The sequence below is a fragment of the Cetorhinus maximus genome, chromosome 26 (genome assembly GCF_964194155.1).
Source record: "Cetorhinus maximus chromosome 26, sCetMax3.hap1.1, whole genome shotgun sequence".
NCBI lineage: Eukaryota > Metazoa > Chordata > Chondrichthyes > Lamniformes > Cetorhinidae > Cetorhinus > Cetorhinus maximus.
The window spans coordinates 9336713-9362106 of NC_135904.1; the positions used below are offsets into that span (position 1 = coordinate 9336713).

The 25394-nt window shown below is 38.6% G+C and overlaps 1 protein-coding gene across 8 annotated transcripts in view; it reads right to left on the reverse strand.

Annotated features, from left to right (window-relative positions):
• map2k5 (mitogen-activated protein kinase kinase 5) overlaps positions 1-25394 on the reverse strand; it is a 265564-nt gene that overhangs the window by 163453 nt on the left and 76717 nt on the right. For all 8 annotated transcript variants that reach the window (XM_078530078.1, XM_078530080.1, XM_078530077.1 and 5 more), the window contains exon 8: positions 16645-16709. In XM_078530078.1, coding sequence (XP_078386204.1) covers positions 16645-16709 — 65 coding nt within the window. The remainder of the gene's footprint in view (positions 1-16644; positions 16710-25394) is intronic.

Genomic DNA, 25394 nt, shown 5'->3' on the forward strand with positions numbered 1-25394 from the left:
ATATCTAACCAAACAGGCTGGCATGTCTTATTTGAAAAATGGTACCTCTGACAATGCAACATTCCCTCCATGCCATACTTGATTCTAAAATCAAATATTGAAGTAAGGCTTGAACCCAAATCTTCTGATTTGAAAGGCAAGGATAACACAACTGAGCTAAACTAACATTACTAAATAAAGGTTGCACCAACAATCAGTCAAGTTGTCAATAATTACTGTGACAGGGTATACAGGGCAACAGGCGAGTGCTCTTCAGAAATTTCATTTTAACAATGGAACAAACATATTATCCAAAAAAAAATTACAGTTGATGAAAAGGAAATTTTAAGACCTGTACACAAGACATAATCAATAGGTATTGAAAACTGCCGTCATTGTAAGCTTCTGAAACACCACTGACGGAAAAAAGCTAGACAGGAAAGAGATACCAGATGGATAATTAAAATGTAGAAATGACTGTGTATAATTACTACTCATGAATAATTAATCACATTGTTTTACTTCATTAGTTATGCATATAACCCTTTACCTGTGATCAGTATTAAATATAGAATGAGATAGCAGGGAGTGATTACCAGGCTGTAACCTAATCAAGGTTGTTCAGATGACGAGATAAATCGCAAGAGTGAAATTTGAGTAGTTTACGAACATCCACCTGAATCTAGAGATCGGATTACAGCTTTGAAATCACTCTCTTGTATCCAATATTATATATCAAAGAGTCATTCATTCAATTACCTTCCAGTGTCAGAGAGCTGTCATCAGGCATTGCACGGTCAACTACCATTGTATGTGATCCCTTCTTGTTCACTTGGACGCCATCATAGGTTTCAAGTGGACATCAAGGTTTCACATGCAATGCACATTTTAATCATTGATATTTCACTGTCAACAAAAACATGTAAAGTTCAACAAAATTAAGAAAAAATATTCCTTATTCTGGTGTGCACTGGCACGTTTGTACATGAAGCAGACTCAGTGATCAGATAGAAGGAATACTGAGCTACATCAGGTATCTAAAGCTTGGTTTCAAGCTTGAAGGAGAAATAATTGCTGTTCGAATATGAAAGGATTGCCCCTATATTTTCCTTTTATAGCACGCTAACTTACAAGACAGACAGGAAAAGACCCTCTGGTCCAACCAGCGTGCCCCATACAACTGCAACACAAAACTGTACAAAAACCAAAAGTAAATGGCATAGCCTCAAGCTGCATGAAAACCTGGAAGCAAACATATTTAAAACGCATTGTGTCACTGCTAACTTCACCATAGTGTATCGAACCTGATGTGTTTTAAATGTCTGGTGATGCACTTAGTTGCTGTTTTCTGTTCTTTAATGTTTTATTTGTGGATATTCATCTCTCCCAGGAGTTAAAATAAGCTGCACTATCCACAACTGTGCAAACTGTACACAGTCCATATGGAAGGAGCATGCTCAATGGACCAAAATGTAACCTCTTATTTTGGATTTTACATTTTTATAACAGGCGGGAGCTCCACCAATGGCTCGGCGAATTGTTATAGCAAGTAGCTGAGTCATACACACTAAGAAATTCAAGCCCCTATTTGCACTAAATTAACTGAGCTCAGCTGGGGCACTGCAATTGGACTCAAAGCACTTGGCTCAGGAAGGGGAAACCATGCAGATTTCAGATACTGATCACTATCCAGTTATTACTGTTCAGTTTGAACATCAAGCTGATTCTGCTCAGCTATGATTCCCTTGCAGTCAAATAGACACTTACGGCTGAATTTTCCCAGCCCCAGGGTGACGGGGTTGGAGGTGGAGGGCCGGAGCCAGGGAGACAGATCACCAATGCACTCCTGCTTCCAAGGTACTTTCCCAGGGGTGGGCAGCCAATTTGCACAATTAAGGCTTCAATTAGGGGTGATTTTTCTAGCTCAGCAGCATTTTTGCTCCAACAGTCTGGAGGGCAGGGCCTCCTCCCCTATTTGTGGCCGGCGACCAGCAATGGAAGCATACTCAGACCTTCCTACATTCTTCAACAGCACCCAGCTCTTATGGTGGGGCTGCCAATGTTTCAATACTGGATGGCTTCCTATTGACACTCCAGACTCAGGAGCCCACCCGCCATTCTTAATTGGATGCCTCTGGGAAAACAGCTCCACTGGGTCTGGTTCCTGACAAATGCAGGTTTTGGACACCCATTTGGTTGCATCACTGGGGTCCTGACACCTACCCACACTGTTTGGCTAACACAAGGAGAATGGTCACTTGGCACCAGGGAGTGTGAGCTCCTGTAGCCCCATGCCAAACAAAGAGTCAATACTCTCAGAGAAGGGGGGAGGGAGAATGCAAAAAATTAAGCAAACACATTACATCATATTTACTGGTCTCTTCATTGCTCACGCTGATTGATAAATAACCGCATCACCTCAATGGCAATATTGATTCAAAGCCAAAAACGATGCATTAATGTTTTTTTAAAAAAACTTCTGACTCAAAAGTTTAGCTTCTGTGGTACGGTATTAGTGTCATTAGTGCAGGGTTATAAAGAATTTTTTGAATGGCAAGTGTAGTGGGAGATGACAATCTTCATGTGGTCCACTGCTTTTAATCCATGTCATCACTTCGACACTGAAATGAACATGGCCTATGAAAATTTGCTGCAGGATTCAAGGCAATCCACCTAACAAAACATAGTGTTGTGACTTGGCTGACCAACTTGGACTTAGATTTTTAAAGCTGCAAATGTCATAAGCAAGAAGTAGTAGTAGCACATTGTTGAAAATGCGAGCTGTTAACGCCACAGCAAGGAAAAGTCAATCAATTGGGGCCTGAGAGATTCTTAAAATGTCTAACAATTAAAGCCTGAAGGAATGAAACTTTTCACATTTATAATGGTTAATTTCAGTGCCAGAAGTTTGATTGGCAGTAATTAGCACATCACATTGTTAAAAATATACTCTCAGTGGTGAGTTTAGTTGGTATCTACCACCCAAGTAAAGCAACTTCTGCCATTCAATCCATTTCAATGGTGGGATGTTGTTTTCATGAAGTTAACAGTACTACGTGGACCAAAATACTCGGATCATTGGGTTTAACCAAGCATCTGCAGTCAGGATGCAGGAGACTTTCATTCATGTAGGGTCCTTTCAAACAGGCTTATCTCAGTAGTCTGGGATGAATTTAGCACCAGGTCCCCAGAGGTGAAAGACATGCCTCACCATTATTTTGACAGAAATATCTGTGCCAATACTGCTTATAAATTATACAATAATTATAAATAATATGGCTTAGGTCCATACTGACCAGAAGTCACCAGCTTTGATTTTTAAGTCTGTGCTGTGGTAGGATCTGGTGTACTGAAATTGGCTGCATCAGCCGATAGACAGAAATGATCACCAAAGATTTCTGAAATAGAAACAGAAAATGCTGGAAAAACTCAGGGGGTCTGACAGCATCTGTGGAGAGAGAAACAGAGTTAACGTTTCAAGTCTGTATGACTCTCCTTCAAAGCTAAAGGGAAGTAGAAATTTGATGGATTTTATACTGTTTAAGAGGGGTAGAGCAGGTGAATTGAGATAGAAGGTTAGGGATAGTGATAGCTAAGGAGGGACCGACAAAGATGTCATGGACACAAGACAAGGGGAGTGTTAATGGTAGTGGTAAAGGGTAAAAAAGGTGCTGATAGTGGTATGAAGGTAAGGTAGCCGAAGGTGTTATTAGCAAAACAAGGGTCAGCACTCTGTGAAAGTAAAACATAAAAACAAGTGGGAGGTGGCCCTGTTGTGGGGGTGGGGTTTGGGGAAAAAGGATTAAAAAATGAATAAATAAATAAAATAATAAAATAAGATTTAAATAAATAAATAACTGATTTAAAACGGGGTCAACAGGGAGGAGAGAGTTCATGGTCTGATGTTGTTGAACTCAATATTATAAGTCCGGAAGGCTGTAAGGTGCCTAATCAGAAGATGAGGTGCTGTTCCTCCAGTTTGCATTGGGCTTCACTGGAACATTGCAGCAGGCCAAGGACAGACATGTGGGTATGAGAGCAGGGTGGTGTGCTGAAATGGCAAGCACCTCATTTTTTTTTATATATATGGAGAAATCAACAATGAAGGGACTGGACAAACAAACAGAAAATAATATTGAAAATTGTGCAATCTAACTACAATGAAATAGTAGGCAAAATTACCATAAGGAATTTCAAACTTTTCAAATTTAAAAATAGAAATGTAAGAAATAAAGTTTGAAAAGTGTGTTGAAAATGTAAGCTGTTATCATTAGCCAGATTATCAGACTAGCTACTTAATTGATAGTGATTAAAACATTTAATAATAACCCTGAAAGCAAGAAGCCGTAATTACGTTGGAAGAACGGATACTATTATACAAATAAACAGCTTGGAAGTTAATTAAACAAGGAAATTTTCTAAAATTACTTTTGTTTAAGTGTATGTTTTGTACTCATCAAGACGACAGAGGAATGGAACAGTCATCTACTTCCACTTTTAGTCCTCAGCAGGAGTTAAAATTCAAGTAAAGTTCTCTTTACTCTTCCTCAACAATATGCTTTAAAACCCAATTCCCCTACTGCAAAGCCTACTGCAAATCTTTCACTTTCCACACCAAAAGGTCCTACAGTCCAAGACTACCAATTTGGTGCTAATTTGTGATGAAGATCAGCAACTTTATGTGGACTGACATCTACCAGAATAAGACTGCTGCAAGCATGTAATCATCTCACAACTGTCAGAAGACATCTATGACCCATCAGCTTAGCCAGGAATCAGACCCAGGTTCTCGTACAACTACCAACTGATGTCCCTGTCCCAACATTTGTTAAACATTAAGCCAAACTGGCTGTAGAGCAGAAACAATAACACAAAAAGTAACGGAGGAAATTAAAAAGTAACACAACAAAAAACTACTGCATGTTGAAAATAAAATTAAGTTTTCTTGTCACATTTTTATAACAGACAACTTGTGCATGAAATCCCCTTTATCAACATAAGGAGTCTTCCCCACTGGGTTGAGATGAGGCAGATGGAATGAGAGGAGAATTGTGCAGAGTATGAACACCAGAATAGGGTAATGGTTGGACTAACTGGCCTTTATCAGTGCTGTATTTTCTGTGTAATCATTCTGGAAACACTTGGAGAAATTCATCCTTTGTTGGTACCTTTGGGTTTCTTTCTTTATGCCTCTCATCATGGTGATATTTTACTTTTTCTTTCCATATATTGCTCTCCAGTAAAACCAAAAGTAAGCTAGGGTCACCAGAAAGGCGAGTTTGGGGGGCTAGGGGGAGGATTAGTGAAAGAGAAAAAAAAAAATGGGGCAGCAAAGGTGGGACAAGTGGCAGGTGAGGGGGAAGGGAGAAAGCGTGTGCGTGTGTGTGTGTGCGCGCGGGTGCACATGAGAGAGTGGTGGGTAAGTATGGAGTCTACCAAGAGCTGGTGTGGGCAAGCAGCAAGTGATCTACAGTGCCTTAGGAATCTAGATAACATATACGTATCATAAAATTTCAGATAGTGGATAGCAAGTAAAGGCTGCAATTTAGCTTCAATGTACATGACATGGTAGAATCATACAGGACAGGAGACCATTGAGTCCATCAGACCTATCTCCTTGACAGAAATATCCAATTGGTCCCATTTTCTCTTCCAGATATCTATTCAATTCCATTTTGAAACTAACTATTGAAACTTCTTCCACCATCCTTTTTAGATAGAGCTTTTCAAATAACAACCTGTACTCATTGGAGTTTAGAAGAATGAGAGGTGACCTTATTAAAACATTTAAGATTCTTAGAGGGTTTGACAGGGTAGATGCTGAGAGCTTGTTTCCCCTCATGGGAGTGTCTAGGACCAGATGGCATAATCTCAGAGAAAGGGGGGCGCCCATTTAAGACAGGGATGAGGAGGAATGTCTTCTCTCAGAGGGTAGTGAATCTGTGAAATTCTTTATCGCACAGGGCCTTGGAGGCTGGGTTATTAAGTATATTGAAGGCTGAGATAGACAGATTTTTTATCAGTAAGGGAATCAAGGGTTATGGGGAAAAGGCTGGAACGTGGAATTGAGGATTATCAGATCAGCCATGATCTCACTGAATGGCGGAACAGACTCGATGGGCCGAATGGCCTACTTCTGCTCCTATGTCTTATGGTCTTATGTTGTGTTAAAAATAATTCTCGTTTCCCCTCAGGTTCTTTTGTGAATTATCTTAAATTTGTGTCCTGTTTCCACCAGCAAGATTGTCAGTAACCTGTTTCTCCTTATTTACTTTATGAAAATCTTTATAATTTCGAAAGTCTCTATAACAATCCTAGCTTCTTTAGTCTATCCACATTGCTGACACCTTAAGTCCCATATTCCTGTTATCATTCTAATAAATATCCTCCCCATCCTCGCTAATCTGTATTGCCTAGAACTAGACTTTAATCACTAGTCTGACCTCAGCTGGAATAAGAAATGTTTATCATAAGTATCTATGCCTTTATTTATAAAGCCATGTACTCTGTATGCTTTTTTTTAATAAACAGCCTTATCAAATTGTCCTGGCACCGTCAAGGATTTAAGTATATGAACCCACATAGCATCCCTAAACTTCCAGATCAGATCTCATTTTCTCAAATTTCTGAGATACACAGTTAATTTAGAATATCCCAATAATCAAGAGTAAGTTAAAAGTGCTCTTTTGTTGCTGCAAGTCATTCAAAACCTTTGGAGAATACCATGGACCTGATGTAACATAATGCTGGTTTGCCATCATTGGCAGAGAGATAGCTGGAAAACTGAATTAAAAGACACAAAGAAATGGACCAATATAATTAAAAAGAGAACAGATACAGTACTAAGGAGGGAGTTCAAGGCTGAAATTTGTTCTCAGGGTTCAGGTGGTTATGAAATGCTGCAGCTTTGGTCTCTGATTTAAGATATCTGAGCCCTTTCATTAGATTACAGCCTTATATCTCAGTATGAAATATCCATTGTCTATATATTTCACTAGGGGAAAAAAGGTCAGCACTCATGACAGGTTCTCTTCTAATATTTTACATTAGACTGAGTGAGCAACACACAATCTGAGCAGGGGAGGAAAAGAGGGAAAGAAAAACTGAATGCTGGAGATCTGAAATCAAATTAAAAGTTCTGGAAATGCATAGCTGGACAGTCAACATCTGCAAGAGAAAAATTCTGATGGAGGAAATAAAGGAGACAAAAGGCAAAGAAAGCAGGAAATGATCATCTAACTAATGGAAAGAATGTTTTGACAGGATTGAGAACCTCTTCCATTCATCAAAAGTGCTGTCATGTTCCCTTTTACCATAAAAGTATGTTTATTTCAAGTGTGGGACACAGTAAAGGTTGTGAGCAACTACTGTTGGAATTTTCCTGTGCCCATTGCAGTAATACCACTGTTTAGCAGTAAAAAATCACTAATATCCATGAATTAAAATACCTGGTGTGTACATCGGTATTGATTTTCTTGGGCAATTGTTATATGATTTTATATATAATGACCAAACATAAGTAGTGCTGTGCAGCAACAAACTTACCAGAAACAACTTTTAAAGAATTCAGAAATGCATAATCAACAACAAAAAAAGGCAATTTTAATGTAGCAAAATGTCTCAAGACCTTCTGTTCTGTAACTATTCAATGATTCCAAGGCGCTTCACAGGAACATTATAAAACAACGAATGACACTGAGCCACAGGAGGAGATATTAAGTCAGATGATCAATAGCTTGGTCAAAGAAGTAGGTTTTAAGGAGTGTCTTAAAAGGGTAAAGTGGAGTAGAGAGGTGGAGAGCACTAGGGAGGGTATTCCAAGCTTGGGGCCTAGGCAACGGAAGGCGTGGTCACCAACAGTGGAGAGATTAAAATCAGGGATGCACAAGGGGCCAAAATTAGAGGAGCACAGATATCTGGGAGGATTGTAGGGCTGGAGGAGTTTACAGGGGTAGGGAGAGGCAAGAGCCACGGAGGGATTTGAAAAACTGGATGGGAATTTTAAAATCAAGACCCTGCTTGACCGGGAGCCAACATAGGTTAGTGAGCATAGGGGTGATAGGAGAACAGGACTTGGTAGAATTTAACACATGGGCAGCAAAGTTTTGGATGACCTCAAGTTAGAGGGTAGGATGTGGGATACCAGTCAGGGGTGCATTAGAATAGTCAGGTCTAAATGTAACAAAGGCTTGAGTAAGGGTTTTACCAGCAGAAGAGCTCAGATGAAGTTGGGCAATGTTACAGGGCTGGAAATAGGTGGTCTTAGTGATGGCACGAATATGAGGTCAGAATCTGAGGGGTCAAGATTCAAGACATCAAGACCCAGATTTGAGGAGCTGTAGATACACCGCAGGCCTTCCAAAATGGCATGCAGGATCCGGATTCAGAAGTCTTGCCTCCATTTTTGACAGATCCCATTTTCGCGGGTAGGGGAAAAGGTGCAAGATGTGAATCACATATGAGGGAAACTCAAATTTAGCAGGGCCATTTGAACTCAGTGCTGAGTTCAAACAGACCCTGTTTTCACTGTAGCAAGGGCCTTAAGTGGGAGTCACAAATTTATGGAGGAGACCTAAATGTTTTTGAAGGGCAGGCAAGGTCTGTGGAACTACCAAGCTGTGAAATTATTTAAATCTCCAGCCCTTGAAAAATTAAAAGAAACAGCCTGTCAGTATCAGTGAGAGGTTAGGGAGAAACTCTGTTCTGGCAGTTACAATAGCTGTTTGTTGACATTACCCTAGGGGCTATTTATCAATGCATGGTTGTTTTCCACAAGCTATAAGTAGCTCAGCAGGGTGGTGGTGGTTGGGGGGGGGGGCTCTAGAAGTTCAGTTTGATTTACAGCACAAAGAGGTTATTAAAGGATTAGCTGCTTTTGATGTGGGGTTATGAATAGTATTTTGCTTGTTTTTATAAGGGATTAAGCACTTGAGGAGATTTAACATTTTAAACAAGCTTTCATGAATGGGAGTGTTTTGTTATTATAGTGAAGGGTATAATAGATATTTAGACCTTTATTTTATTTCATCTCAACATGGCTCCTGAGGTCTGCCCATGATGGAAACTGAGGTGGCATAGAGGGTGTAAGGGCCAAGGGTGGTGGGTTGGTTGGTATATCATTGGCATGAAGTGTTTGGATGGGCCACTGAAGGTGGATGCGGACATGAGTTGGTAAGGATGGGGTATAGGGAGTCAGGGGAGTGTGAGGAGCGTAAGGGGTGAGCATTGGAGGGCCTAAAACATAAGCAAACAACAGGGACAAACTCCCAGAGAACAAAGGTGGGGCTTTTAAACAACCTGCCTCTGCGCTCAGCAGACCCTGTGGCTGCCTCTGACCTGCGACTGGGAGTGGCAGGCCAGACTCCATTCCACACCTATCCCCCCTGCCAGAACAAAGAACCAGCCAACAGGGGAATTTCTCCTGAGGCAGGTGCAGTGAGCTGAGAAATTTCGTGACTTACGCTACCCCGCCTTGGGAGCAAAAATCCAGGACCAATGTTATGAACAGACTGGCTTAATCTCAAACTGTGCCAGGAAGGGGGATGCAGTCAGTAGCCAGGGAACCAAGTTTGGAGCAGGGACCAAAAACAAAAACAAAATGGCTTCAGTCTTCCCAATATTTAATCCTCTGCAGGTGCTTTATTTGCTTTGAACTACCTAGATCAAGCAATCATTCAAACTCAAATGAAGTAGTGGTTTAGAATTTTGACATTTCGTTACTGTTCACATTTTCCTGCTACTGGCAATCATGAAAACTAGCTGTTAATATGCATCAGTGAAGGTTGTTTGAAACAATATTGGCCATTAGGATCTCTAACTTTGTATATATATGTCACTGCTGGGAAATTATTACATGGAGAATGAGTTGGAATAATGACGACTTCCTGTTTGGGGACCAAATGATGAGCGTTTCAACTTTGTTTAGAATACACCAATGTGTATTTTCTGTAAACTTTTTGTTTTAATATTGACATCATGCCCATAAACAGACATTGAAGTTACTTTCACACTGAATGAGAACTGCGCTAACTAAAGCCACCAACTGAAGTGTGGGTCTCTCAGTGCAATTTGAATAGAAAACAGTTGGGACATGTTAAAACCACCAGCTTGGAAGACTGACTAAAACATGGGCCATGCGAAAAGCTGGTTTTACCCAGTCACATTTGGATTGCAACTGGCTTGCACAACTTACCCTAGGGAGAAGGTGATACCAGTATGGGTCTTGCTTAATGTCAATGCAGTCATAGAGACAGAACTCCATTTTGACAGAACGTTATCAGGTCTCAAATATCGCCCACACAATATATTACACTTAAGTAAAACCAATTAAACATGCACTGCAGTTCTTTTGTGCACAGCAAGGTCCTATGAAAAACAATGAGATGAATGAGCAATTAATCTGTTTTTGAAGGTGTTTAACGAGGGAGTAATGCTGGCCAGGACACCAGGAGAACTTCCTGCTCCTGTTTAAATAGTGCCACAACATATTTAAAGTCTACCCAATCAGACAGAACGACCTTCGGTTTAGAGTCATGGAATCACAGAAGGAGGCCATTCAGCACATCAAGTCATGCCAGTTTAAAAATTTATCTGAAAGATGGCACCCTTCACAAGTTAGCATCCTCTCAGTACTGCACTTAAGTACCATTCCAAAATCACAGACTGCAATATAATAATACAAACTAAGAATTGATGATGAAAACTTGAAAATATATATTTTTAACATCACACTTTACATTGTCTTAATTCTAAGCCTAGAAGCTGTTTCCTTTAATCAGAAGAGTTAATTTCTCTGTCTATTTATTTACACAGGGAGTTTGTTTTCAGTGCAAATGAGAAAATTGGATAATTTGTTGTTTAAATATTTAAAGAAGAAAAATTTTAAGCTTCAACAGGCTGGCAAACTGCCCAAACGTCTAAACAAACAGTAAAAACCCACTGTAAATAACATTTCTTTTAAACATCAGCTAAATGCACACTCAATACTGCTTTACAAAGTCTTCCACAAAATTACTGTAACTAACAAGCAGAAATTTATCAGCTTCAGCTAAAATCAATTGCTTAAATCAATTCTAACACTGCTAGTGTGTAAGAGGCCCACTGGCAATTTAGGTAAATTACACCATGTAAATGCTTTTGCCTTAATTGAACAGTTTTATCAAGTAGGCTCTGAATGCTGTCCACACGACCTACACTGAATCTGTCTAAATCATATTCTACATCTGGATGGAAAGGTTTTGTTTAAACTAGTCACCTGGAAGCTTTACAACTGTTGAAAGTATTGCTAAAATTGTTCCATACATTGGAAAGTAGGCACAGATGGTGAATGTCCAATGAAAATTCAGAATAAATATAATTTGTCAGCAACATCATCATTTAAATTAAGATAATGACCAAGTCTTAAAATTTTACAAGAAGTCTAAAATTTGATGTATTCTTTCCCAATATTGTTGTGCTTTTGTTCCAGAATTATCATCCAAAGCTCCACCAGTGGCCTAGACTGTGTTGGCAGCTCAGTAAATAAATACACTGCCTACCGTAGTATGAAACCAGAAACTCAAACTATTAAGACACTATCCTTGGAGTCAGTGCTGATTTAGCTGATCTCGGACAGAACTTGCGCTTCAATTTATTTATGCCTCCTGGGATAGGGTAGAGCAAAAAAATATCATCCTACTTTTGAGTGCTATTCAGTGACCGATGTGCATTAAGTGAGGAAAATTATGCTAAGGCTAGTAGACGCCTCTATGGTTAGTAGTCTGTTAACACTCAGTACCCAAGCCCCCGTGTGGGCAAGATACCAGAACCGTGTCAAAGCATGTCTGGATTTACAGGAGAGTGGAGAAAATAAATAGTTTGTGCCCTCAAATCTTAAAACTAAATTATGGAAAAGTTTGAATATACAAGTCTTGTGCTAAATACTAAAGGAATCTCATAACGGAGATGCTTGCCTGATACTATATCCCTTTGGTAGAGAGACAGAAAGAAAGACTTGCATTTCTATAGCATTCTTCATGACCACTGGATGTCTGAAAGTGTTTTCACAGTCAATGAAGTGCTTTTGAAGTGGAATCACTGTTGCACTGAGTGCAGGAAACACAGCAATCAATTTACACACAGCAAGCTCCCACAAACAGCAATATGGGGGAGGCGTAGTGGTATTGTCACTGGACTAGTAATCCAGAGATCCAGGGCAATGCTCTGGGGACCAGGTTCGACTTCAATAAAAAAATGAGGAATTAAAAATGTCTAATGATGACCATGAAACCATTATTAATTGTTGTAAAAACCCATCTGGTTCACTAATGCCCTTTAGGGAAGGAAATCTGCTGTCCTTACCTGGCTTGCTTGCGACTCCAGACCCACAGCAATGTGGTTGACTCTTAAATGCCCTCTGAAATGGCCTAGTAAGCCACTCAGCTCTCAAGGGCAATTGGGGATGGGCAATAAACGCTGGCCTAGCCAACGATGCCCTCATCCCACGAACGAAAAAATATATATAATGACCAGAAAATCTGTTTTTGTGATGTCGATTTGAGAGATTAATATTGGCTGGGACAGCGGGGACAACTCTCCTGCTCTTTTTTCAAAATAGTGCTGTGGGATCTTTTACATTCACCTGAGGGGGTAGCTGGGGCCTCAGTTTATCGTAACATCTGAAGGGCATACAATGAATTTATCCAGTCTAACATACAAGATAACAGAAGGGAAAGGTACTTAAAAATCACTAGAATGGCATAAAAACTGAGAATGTTGTAAATACACAGGTTAGTTGACATCCAAGAGAGAAGAATGTGTTACCATGTCTGATGGGGGAGTTAGTCTTCTAATGAAGATTACACTTGAAATTTTATTTATACTATTCTTTTAGATTCTGACTGATCTGTTGTGTATTTTCAGTATTTCCTTTTATTTTTTAGATTTTCAGCTTTCTCTATCATTAAAATTACAACTGTTTTCTAAATGTAAGTGCTAAACACTGTCCTTAAGGTTGTAGAAAAGGTCATGAATATAGAAACCTGTAATTTTCATAGAATTTGTTTTTCCTTAGAACAGAGGGGGCTGAGGGGTGACATAATTGAGGTGTACAAGATTATATGGGGCCTTGATAGAACAGACAAAGAGGTCAATTACCAGGGAGCACAGATTTAAGATGATTGATAGGAGGATTAGAGGAGACATGAGGGAAAACATCTTCACCCAGAGGATGGTGGTGTCTGGAATTCGCTGCCTGGTTTGGTGGTGGAGGCAGAAACCCCAAACTCATTTAAAAGGCACTAAAAAAGAAAATGCTGGAAAAACTCAGCAGGTCTAGCAGCATCTGTGGAGAGAGAAATAGAGTTAATGTTTTAAGTCCATATCACCCTTTTTCAGAGCTGCTTCCCATTTTTATTTTTTGGCCGACGCAGACACAATGGGCTGAATAGCCTCTTTCCGTGCTGTAACTTTTCTATGATTCTAATTTCAGAAAGCTATAGGCAATAATACATTATACAAGCTCCAATTCAAACTCATTCTTTTGCAAAATTTTTTTTATTCATTCATAAGATGTGGGCGTCACTGTCTAGGCCAGCATTTATTGCCCATTCCTAATTTCCCTTGGGGTGGTGGTAGTGAGCTACCTTCTTGAACCTCTGCAGTCCATGTGGTGTAGGTATCTACCCACAGTATTGTTAGGGAGGGAACTCCAGGATTTTTACCCAGCGACAGTGAAGGAACAGCGATATATTTCCAAGTCAGGATGGTGAGTGGCTTGGAGGGGAACTTCTGCCCATGCCCTTCTATATGGTAGTGGTTGTGGGTTTGGAAGGTGCTGTCTCAGGAAGCTTAGTGACTTCCTGCAGTGCATCTTGTAGATGGTACACGCTGCTGCCACTACGCGTCAGTGGTGGAGGGAGTGACTGTTTGTGGAAGGGGTGCCAATCAGGTGGGCTGCTTTATCCTGGACAGTGTTGAGCTGTTGGAGTTGCACTCATCCAGGCAAGTGGACAGTATTCCATCACACTCCTGACTCGTGCCTTGTAGATGTTGGAAATGCTTTGGGGAGTCAGGTGGTGAGTTACTTGCTGCAGCATTCCTAGCTTCTGACCTGCTCTTGTAGCCACAGTATTGATATGGTTAGTCCAGTTCAGTTTCTGGTCAATGGTAACCACCAGGATGTTGATAGCGGGGGCTTCAGTGATGGTAATGCCATTGAACATCAAGGGGTGATGGTTAGATTCTCTCTTGTTGGAGATGGTCATTGCCTGGTACTTGTGTGGTGTGAATGTTACTTGGCACTTGTCAGCCCAAGCCTGGATATTGTCTGGGTCTTGCTACATTTGGATATGGACTGCTTCAGTCCAAATACCTACAACTGTAAGATTCCACACCCCTAGTCTTTCCTTGTTCCTACAATCTCAAGACATATGAAACTCAAACTTGCCAACACCTATCCACTGCTTGCTTTATCTTGATTGCTCTCCTACATTTTTAAACCAGGGTGGTGGCCTCCACTCTTGGCCATTCCAATACAAAAAACAACAACTGATTGGCCAGCAATGCAATTGAAATACATGCTAATTATTATATCCATAATCTATATCCATTGTTTATTACAACCTAGTGTTTTGAATAATTACTCTGAGCCATAAAAGCAGCACATGCTATATGCCATTTGCAATCAAAGCTGTATTTTGGACTTCGCTGTAAGTATTTTTAAATAATAATGCAAATATTATACGATAATGCGAATCTAAAATTTACAACTTTTTCAGCTCAATAAATACAAATCTCTTTGAATATTAATTCTTTCATATATGGCATGTTGCAAAGGTAATTTCACAGTCCCTGGTGGGGACCAGTGAAAATAATACATGTAAATTATCACTTAAATACCTAACAAACTATTTCTGCAAAGATATAACAAGGCCAATTCTACACAGAAAAGGAGGAAGAATCATCTCTGCATTGCTCCTGTGTGCTTATTGGTGATTAAGTGGTGGGATACTGGCAAAATCTAACCAGGAAATATGAAGAGGGGGCATGGGTATGAAATCAGTACATCAAGGAAAGAACGGGAGAAAACCTGGGGGGGTGGGGGAAGGAAACAGTAATAGTGGAAACAATCATAATTCCAAGATCATAATGAAACTCAAACATTAATATTTATTATCAAGAAACTTTGTGTATTTCAAGTTTTCTCCTGGTTATATTTTAGTACAGTTGTGAAGTTCCTTGATTTTCTAAGTTAACAAGGACCACACATAATACTGCTCCCTGGGCTTTTTCAGTATCCATCAACTTAAGCAACTAGAAGCATACAAGAGAAGTTCAGCAGCGATTTTCTTTCCCCCTTTCTATGTGGACATGACCTGTTTTTGCTCAACACCACTCCACTGCCGGGTACTACAATAAAGCCTGCTGCGTTCTAAGTGCACTGCTGCGCCAGCTCATTGTGCATCACTCACTTCTCTTGTTTACGTAAAAAAAAAAATTGGTAGATATTATAGGAAATATTAAAAACAATCCCCAACTGCTTTATGCAGCCGTTTACATAAAAAAAGCTTTCCAGCTGCAGCATGAATTCATTTGCATAACAACTGTTGGTACTGTACGCTGGCAAGTACATATCATATTCAAGTGTGTAATTTACATTCCAACTAAGAAAGTGATTAAAACGACCTAAAACTCAGGAGTGGAAAGTATTTGGAAAGCAAGGTTATTAGTCAAGATACTAAATGGAGAATTAGATTGCAGTGATTATTCTTTTCTTCCCATTATATCCCGTTCTTTGCTCCAATGAGCTGCTAAACAGTTACCTGGAGTAAAAAAAAATTGCACATCTACCCCATTACATACACAAAACAAACAAGTGAATCTCTGGCTGATGCAGTGAGGTCTTACTCACTAGCATATATAACACGAGATAATGTTGCAGCAGACAGATTGTAACTGTACTCAAATGAATGAAAAGCTATTTGCACAGCACAATAGGCATCTCAAGGTTTTGACATAAAGTGTTGATGCAAGAATCTCTTAGCTTTAGGTAAATGTTTGGAAGTCCTATTCATCCAACAGTACACAAACTTGCTTGTTGTGCAGGTCATCACTCACCTGCTCCTCTCCCCCTTCAAAAATGCATTTTAAAATGCTTCGTCAATTAGCAATTGGAGTCTGTGGGCTCTAATCCAAGTATGTGAAGAGTGTGACATTTTGAAATGAAAGAGAAACAACAAAGTAATTCAACCCATTGCAATAAAATTTAAGTGGTTGTAAAAAATAAATGGGATGTTTCTTTTATAAAAGTTAGAGCAATCCAGTGTAGACAGTCTCCCTTTAAGCCAAGGTTAGTGCAAGCAGTGATCAATACCTCAATCTCAATAAACTATTTCAATAATAGTTGATTCAGGTGGAAACAGGAGTTGAAATTTCTGTTCAGCGACCTGTGTCACCTTGTCATGTTTGCTGAACACTGATAATACATCATAGCTGTAATGGAAATGACTAAGTGTAAAGTGTACACAGAAAGGCACCCACAGAATCGCTTTCATTCTTCAACATCAAATCAATATGATATGCATGCCTTCAGCCAAAACTGTGTGATGGATGCTGAAAAGACATTAAAAAACCCTTTACCAACATTTCTCACGCATTTCGTGGTAATAGGTAGAGGCAGATACTCACTTGTACACTGTCCCTCCATTGCCATGACCGAGGATATCTCGATACTGAATGTCCTGTTCATTCATCTAAAAGAAGGGAAGGTGCAAAAAAATGCTAGTAATGTCAGGCAAGCACATAGAAATGTCAAGGAAAAGTAACTCAAGGCCATAAACAACAAGCATCCAGGTCATTTCAAGTTCAGCAGCAAGTGGGGAAAGATCAATACAACATTTGCTGTTCAATTTATAAAAGACAATACCAAGGGACAAAGTGATGGAAAGTTTAATGACAATTTGTTTGCCTGGGTCATTTCATTAATGTTTGATAAAAGATGTCAAAACTAAATGATATAACATGGCTTAGGTGGGTCAGTGTGAGGAAACTAAATGGTGGCTGGGTTGGGTGGTGGGGGGGTACGTTTGCAGAGAAAAAGAAAGGGAGGTGACTGGCATCACTCATACCCTGAGGGCAATACAAAGGCAAAAATGAGAATTCGGTATAAAATCATGCCATTCTGCCTCAAAACTGAAAATTTAATTTAGCTGAGAATGGCTTCAGTCCTCATTACAAACAAGTAGGAATGCAGCCATCCTTCAAAGCGCATGTCAGCGCTGTCAAAGTCTGTAGCGTTCAATGCCAGTCACATAGAAACAAGAGACAGGTGCTGCAGAAGTGTTAATGTCAAAGACTTCAATTGTTGCAACTTGGTAAGAGAGTTAAGAAATAATCTCTGCAGCAGTTTGGCGCACAGTTTTTAAAAAAAGCACAAATTAACGTTCAATTTTTCCTTTCATTTTATCCCCATTTCATTCTTTATCTCCAAACATCAATTTTTTTTTTTAGGTGAGTAGATGGCAAAACTAGCTACTGCCTCATTCTCAGCTTCCAGGCTACTGCATCTTTGAAGGATCCACCTAATGGGGTAATTTCATCACAAAATGAACTTCTACAAATTAGAGTGGAGTGTTGCCCATTGTTACTATTGTCTTGAATGGAAAAAAGAAAGGCAGGTTCATACTCAACACAAAGTAGTAACTTACTTTTCTCTTTCAGATGGTTTCCCATCCTCCACAGTCCCACCACCCATAAGTTTCAACTCATCCAAAACTCTGCTGCCCATATGCTAACCTGCACAAAGCCCAACCCACTGGAAGCTGTGCCTTCAGTTGGCTAGGCCCCATGCTCTAGAATTTCCTCGCTATATTCATTCACCTTTTTATCCCTCTTTTATGCTTTAGGACTCCTCTTAAAATCCAAAGCTTCAATTAAGCTTTTGGTCAGACTCCTAATATATCTTTCTTTGACTCCACCTTCATTTTTTTCCTTGTACCTCTATGAAGTGTCCTGGGGCATTTTTTCTACATAAATGCAAGTTGTTTTCACTGCTAACTTACAACATTTCCTTTTTTTATTTCTGATTTCTACCATTCATGTTTCTGCTGTCATCACTTGGTGTTCGTTCTTTTTCTTCATCGTGGGTACACATTACATATTGTAGTTTTTGTGTGTATGATGTAATTGAAGGGCTGTTCATCAGTTCAGTTTAACTCAATCACCCCCCAACTAATGCTGCAATGTCACTCCTAAAACAGGTTTTCATGGGTTTTTATTTCTGCTAGTGTTTGCAGATGCTAGAGAGTTTAAAATGTTCAATTGATTTGTCCCTGGGACATTTAAGCTACCTGACTCTGAGCTGCAAGCATAATAAAGGTCCAGGCTGACACACAAGACAGGCAATATTAGCAGCAAATTTTTACCATTCACCACTCTGCTCATAGATGCATAAACACTCAACAACAGTTTTAAAAAAAACCTACTTGCAAAGCAAAAACTTTTGATAAGGCTTTTTATTAGATGTGCTGGCTACTCCTCCTTTCAACAGCAGCCCAACAATTCTGACAGATACAATGCATTGCACACTGTAGGACTTCAGTAAAAATGTCTGAACTATTTTGATATAGTATCCACTTCAACTGTGAAAAGCAACCAGTGTTAGAGTGATATTTTCTGTCCTTCCAAACTTGGGTTGTGTACAGAAAGCATTTTGAGTTACAGTAAGGAATAGCAGCATAAAGTCCTAGGTGTTACAGATCTACCATTTCTAGTGGCAGCAACTCAAGGTGGTTAACCTAGTGTCACACAAAAAGTAAATTGGGATGAGATATACATGGAGTTAAGTGGGATTTTCCATATACTGGTAGCAATGCTCTAAATAACCCTGGTGGCAACACAGCCTCAAAGAGAATGTCATACTAATCAACTGTAAATTATTTCTCAATAAATCCATAGCCGTGGCATCAAAATGCATAATGGGCATGAACCCAGCAAGAAAAGATTAACTTCCCAAAACACAATAACAACTAAAACAATGTACTATATGAAACAATAATAAAAATAACCAGACAGCTATTGCAAAACTTTAATGTGAAACTGAATCTCAAGACAATCCTTACAAATTTTTCAAGCTCTAGTTCCTCAGTTCAGGAGCATTATCTGTACTTCTCAATTAAGATATTGCCTTGCAATTACTCCCAGATATTGGTTATTCTCTAAATAATCATCAACAATGACACAAAAACAGCAACAGATGAAATAAGTGATACGTGAGTTTCTATGAATTTTTTTGAAAATGATAAATTGATAGCACAAATGAAAAATCAGTGCATAAAATCAATCTCCAAAAACAAAAACTGAAATGTCAATTCAATTTTTAAAAAACTTTGGTTTATTACCACTGGTCCAGTAAGCAAATGTTTAAACATTATACTTAGTTTGCAAAACAATCGCTGCTAAGTCAATCTAATTTATACGATTTTATACACAGCTTCAATGAACGTTTGTTGGAATAAATTTTTTTTCTAGTTAAAACAATCCAAATATTTTGTTCACTGTAGTAACCATTTAATTCAAGCATTAATGCGAGCAATTGAGGAGGCTTAGCAAATAACATTCTATATAGCAGCAAGTAATTCAAAAACACATGGTCAAATGCTTCCAATGAACCAGTGGCACTTTATCAATACTGGAATCAATGGTTGGCATTACCAGTGAGTGACAGATATGAAATAAATATTTATATCACATAACCTGTGTCAATGAAACTCAGCAAAAAGCTATTTTCAACATGCCAATAGCTGATTTTCCCAATGACAAGCAGGAGGATCATAATTTTAACTTTTTTTAACACCTAATATGAAGTCAATATTGAACTGTCACTGATAATTTTGTTAAACTACCAGGTAGCACATTTTTAATGCTTGGTTATATTATGTCCTGAATTGTACTGAATTGATTCTCTGGCAAACAAACAAGATTGGAGCACTGCCACTACTATCAAATGTCAAGGGGACATCCCTCCATTAGGCTACTCTGTTACAGGTGATATCAAGGGACAGGCGTAAAGAGCAAACTGGTAATTGTCTGCTTGACACACTCAACTTGAACAACTTGATTCATGAAATGCCAAAAAGGCTTAGTCTGTTCCCTTCACAGAGAATGAATACGCATCCAAGATGATTAACTTTTTATCCTAAAAAGTGTGAAAGGGATGTGAACAGCAGTTAGAAAATCAATAAGCATCTTTCATTTGCAGTGACACAAATGTCTCAGTCAATACAACTTAATAAGCAAGTCTGATAACAATGGACAGATGCCCTCCTTCCTCAAAGGTCTCTTAAAAAGCTTCACCTCTACCCACCACCTTAAAAGCACCATTATAATCTATTTACTGTGAACAATTTAAATGCACTAGTCAAAATGACAGTAAGTTACGTGTAAGCAATTATTAAATCGCAACAGCTATTTCCAAAGCACTTTCTCAGCTACTTGAATAGTCCATTAGGTAAGCAAAGTATCACTACAGCTTAACCTGACCATTTATGCAGTCATCATTTGTACTGGATATTGTGGCTTTGGAATATACAGTCTATTTGTGGCTATCTGGTAATTTTCACAATGTAAAACCAGAGTAAAATTTTGGTTTATTACTTCTACACGTAAAAAAACTTATGTTTTGTAACTACCCAAAGCCCTGTGCTCTATCTGCTTTTGGACTAACAGAAACATGGAAAACTGATGTTCACTTCACATTATGGTGAAGCATTTGATAATTAGCAATAAGCTGATATCCAAACAACAATAAGAACAACTTGCATTTAGATAGCATCTTTAACATAGCAAAGATTCCCAGGTCATTTAATAGGAGTGTATTCAATTAAAAACTGACGCTGAAACATAGATTAACCATTTAATGAATAGTTGCACGATCAACAGACTATCAATTTCAACTGAAAATCAGATTTTCCCCTTCGGTTATTTTATTTTAAAATGAAAAGTACCAACTTTTGAGCCATTTGAAAATACTAAAAATCCCAATCAACTACACAGGGTTGAGTCCTGAAACAAACTGTGGCAAAGTGCTACAAATACTGATCCATTTCATTTACAATGTCACACTTGTACTTTACCTAAAGATTGAATTGTATTCTACCTACTCACAGGGCTAAATGAACAAAATATGATAGGGCCAGGATTTAACCAAAATCTCAGGCTTGGAAAGAAATTAGTTTTGGCAGATTGAAGTATAACTTGTTCTATTTTAACTAAATTTATGAAGACCCCTTTCTAAGTTTTAAAAATAGAAATTAATTATTTAAACATGAAAATAAGCATCATATAGAAAATCTGAGATGCACCATTTAGTAACATCATAGGCAAGTGAGGGGTAGTCTGGGTGGCGCATGAAAAGGAGAGAACGGGACACAACATTTACTCATTATCTAGTATTTAAATAAGAAAACATTAGTTTAGCAATTCTGATGGAAGATCCTGGATTTTTAAAATTAATACAAACATCTCAAAGGACAGGTTAAATTCACTTCCAAACCCACGACCATTACCATCTAGAAGGACAAGGGGAGCAGACACGTGGGAACATCACCACCTGAAAGTTCCCCTCCAAGCCACTCAACATCCTGACTTGGAAATATATCGCTGTTCCTTCACTGTCGCTGGGTCAAAATCCTGGAACTCCCTAACAGCACTGTGGTTGTACTTACACCACATGGGCTGCAGTAGTTCAAGAAGACAGCTTACCACCACCTTCTCAAGGGCAATTAGGGATGGGCAATAAATGATGGCCTAGCCAGCTGCCATCATCCCATTAAAAAATTGAATTGAAAAAACTAGCAACTTAAAAATGAAACAGAGAGCAATTCATGGACAGGACCATAAGTGGCAACATAATGTCATAGTATGTAAAGTCTTGTGATGCAACTATACATTCACCCAATTACACCACAAATAGAATCTGGCCAATTTTCTTTGGTTTACAATATTGTGGACTCTTGCTGTCATGAGGTAATAAAAAATTTGAATGGACTGAATTCTTAATGCCTTAAAGGACCGTGAGTTTTAGTTGAAATACTATAATTTTAATAAAAATAATCTTTGCCAAAAACATCTATCAAAAATACATGTTTTGAATAAATTAACATAATTACATTTACAGTATCTCTGAGTCAATAAAAATATCAATAGACAGAAATATAACATGGTGTTTAATTTTTCTTTAAATCCAACATCAAAACACAGGTGAAAACTGCACTGCAACAATGCACAGAGAATGCTTAAAAGTCTCTCAGAGGTAAATATATAGTTTGCATGTAAACGTGTGTATATGCATATATAAAGAAACAATGATGTTAGAAGAATAACAAAGAATAATCAAATGTATTTATTGACATGGAGGTGTTTCTGAATGGCCAATGGAGTTTATCATGCAATTTTGCTGTAATACACTGCAGAATCTGACTGTATAGAGTACAAGGAAACTATAACATCAATCAAATGGAGTCACCATCACACAGGCCTTCAAAAAAGCCAAAATGAACACATCTACACATCTCACACCTATAACAGTATTCAAGAGGGTGTACTCAGTGATGCTGAACAAGAATTGTACGTGTGGTCCTTTACTGTGGTAATGACAAATTTAGTACAGAATTGATGCACCGCAGATTACTATTTGATTTCACATTTTAATGCTAAATTTCCAACCAATTAACAAACTATTTTGCCCACTATCTGCACAATTTGGAAAACTTCTGTGCAGGGGCAACTATAATTGTCAAGGTAGCTCCGGTGAAAATTAACCAACCTCCATGCATCTACCTTGAAGACTGCTTTTGACTACAAGTGCAATGTTAGGGACATTTTTGTAGAGTAACCAACATGGTGGTACAGCCATCAGTGGTAGTGAATCCATCTTTGGCAGGTAATTTCACTATTGAATCAAAAAGCAAAGTACTGCCACCATTTTAGTTTTAACTGCAGAATACTTGAATGTGATTTCAATATTAAATTTCCATCACCATCTTAGAAAGTTCACAGTCAGCATGACTGAGTTGCAAACATGGCATTGTGGTAACTGTGTCTACATGAGGCCAAAAAAGCAGACTACATATATGCATTTAACTGTACATGTTGCTCTGGTGTTGCTGAATCCAATCCAGAATATAAACAGAGTAATTTTAGCACCAAAGGAAATGGGTCATATTAAGACACAGAAGCATCTCCAGCTTTATGACAATGTTGGCTAATTACAGCATCAATTCCTATCTCACTTTGATAGATTACATTACTCATCACTGTAATTAATCTAATCCCACCTCAAAGTGAATCAAGTAATCCACACATCACACCCATTATGCAGAAGCGGATTTAGAATCAGCCAAATTCTGCAACACTAGGGGATTATGACATCATACAAATTAACCATCACCTCATTAAATAAACCTTAGCCAAACTCTCCCATGCAGCAAGAGGATAGAGAAATCAAAATACTACACCAGCAATTCACAAATTCTGCTGCAACACAGGAGATTTATCCTCCTAACAGAAAGAAGCTGTTGTCAAAATGTTATATATAAAAGCTTAATGCTTACGAGCAGCAATAAAGAAAGAAACCTGAATGTGCTCGCCAATAAATGGATCTACTGTACCAACAACGCATTAGTTCATTTCGTGCATTATTCATTCACATCTTTGTCTTTCACCATTTTATAATTTCTATTTCCCATTCCTTAACTAAGAACCAGCTTCTTGGCCTCAGCCAAAACCACTCTAAAATCACCCACTGAATGGTGCACAATTGCAACCCAGATCAAAAAAAAACTTTCAGTTTTCCATCACTCAAAGGTGGGACACAGCTTTTCTCTACCTAGTGCCTCCTCATCGATCTAGTAAAATCTGGGAGCTTTCATGAAATGAAAAAATGTTTAAAGAACTAATACATAATTTACAACAAAAATACATTCCTTTAATGCCCAAAAACCCAGCAAGGAAAGTGTTCCAACCATGGCTAATAAAAGAAAGCAAGGAGTGTATTAGATCAAAGGAAAAGGTGTATAAAGTTGCCAAAAATTTTTTTAGAATTCTGCAAAGGAGGACCAAGAAAAAGATTAAGAAAGGGAAAATAGAATTTGAGAGTAAACTAGAGAGAAACATAAAAATGGATTGTAAAAGCTTCTAGGTATGAAAAAGGAAAAGATTAGCATAAACAAATATGGGTCCACTATAAGCAGAGTCAGGAGAATTTATAATGGGGAATAAGGAAATGGCAGAGAAACTAAACAAATGCATCGTGTCTGTCTTCACGGAGGAGAATACTTAAAAACCTCCCAGAAATAATGGAGAATAAAGGGACCAGTGTAAATGAAGAACTGCAGAATATTATTAGTAAAAAAAAAGCGCTAGAGAAATGAATGGGACTTAAAAGTAGATAAATCTCTGGACCTGAATGATCTACATCCTAGGGTGTTGAAAAGGTGACTGTAAAGATAGTGGATGCATGATGGTCATCTTTCAAAATTCTATAGACTCTGGAATATTTCCTGCAGATTGGAACGTGGCAAACATAACTCCACTATTTAAGAAAGGGGGGAAGAGAGAAAACGGGGAACTACAAACCTGTTATCAGTAACATCAATAAAGGATGTGATAACAGGACACTTAGAAAATAATGGTAGGACTGGGCAGAGTCAACATGGATTTATGAAAGGGAACTTGTGTTTAACAAACATGTTAAGAATTTTTTGAGGATGTAACCAGCAGAATACAGGTTAGTAAACAAAATTAGAGCACATGGAATTGGGGGTATAATGGACTGAGAACTGTCCAAAGGACAGAAAACAAAGAATAGAAATAAATGGATCATTTTCAGGTTAGCAGGCTGAGACTAGTGGGATACAAGGATCAGTGCTTGGGCCCCAGCTGTTCGCAATCTATATCATTGATTTGGATATGGGGATTGTAAGGAGCATATCTTTTTTTACTTTTGTTGGACTGTTGTAAAGAAGATATCCTTTTATTTTCTGTTGGACTGTGATAAAATTACAATGGCTGCAGATTGAAAGACATGTCCACTGGGACAGGATGAGATATATATATACAATGTTGCAGTCCTGGAACAGAGTGCGCCATGAAAGACAGGATGATGCCAGAAAGGAATCCTGGACCAAGGGAGCTGCCTGACAACAGCATTTTAATCGGCTCCTGACCAGGTGACCAAGGTTTTGTGTGAGAAAGGAATTTGGAAGAGATCACTCAAAATCAACCCAACGAATCCTGTACTCTGGATAGGTGCTATTGAACTGTTTTATCCCACCCTTAAAATCCATGTTTTGTGTGTCTTGTATGTGAGTGTATAGGGGTTTAAGAGGGGGGGGGGTAGAGTTTAAGTTATAGTGTTAGAAGTTAGCAGTTCACCTTTC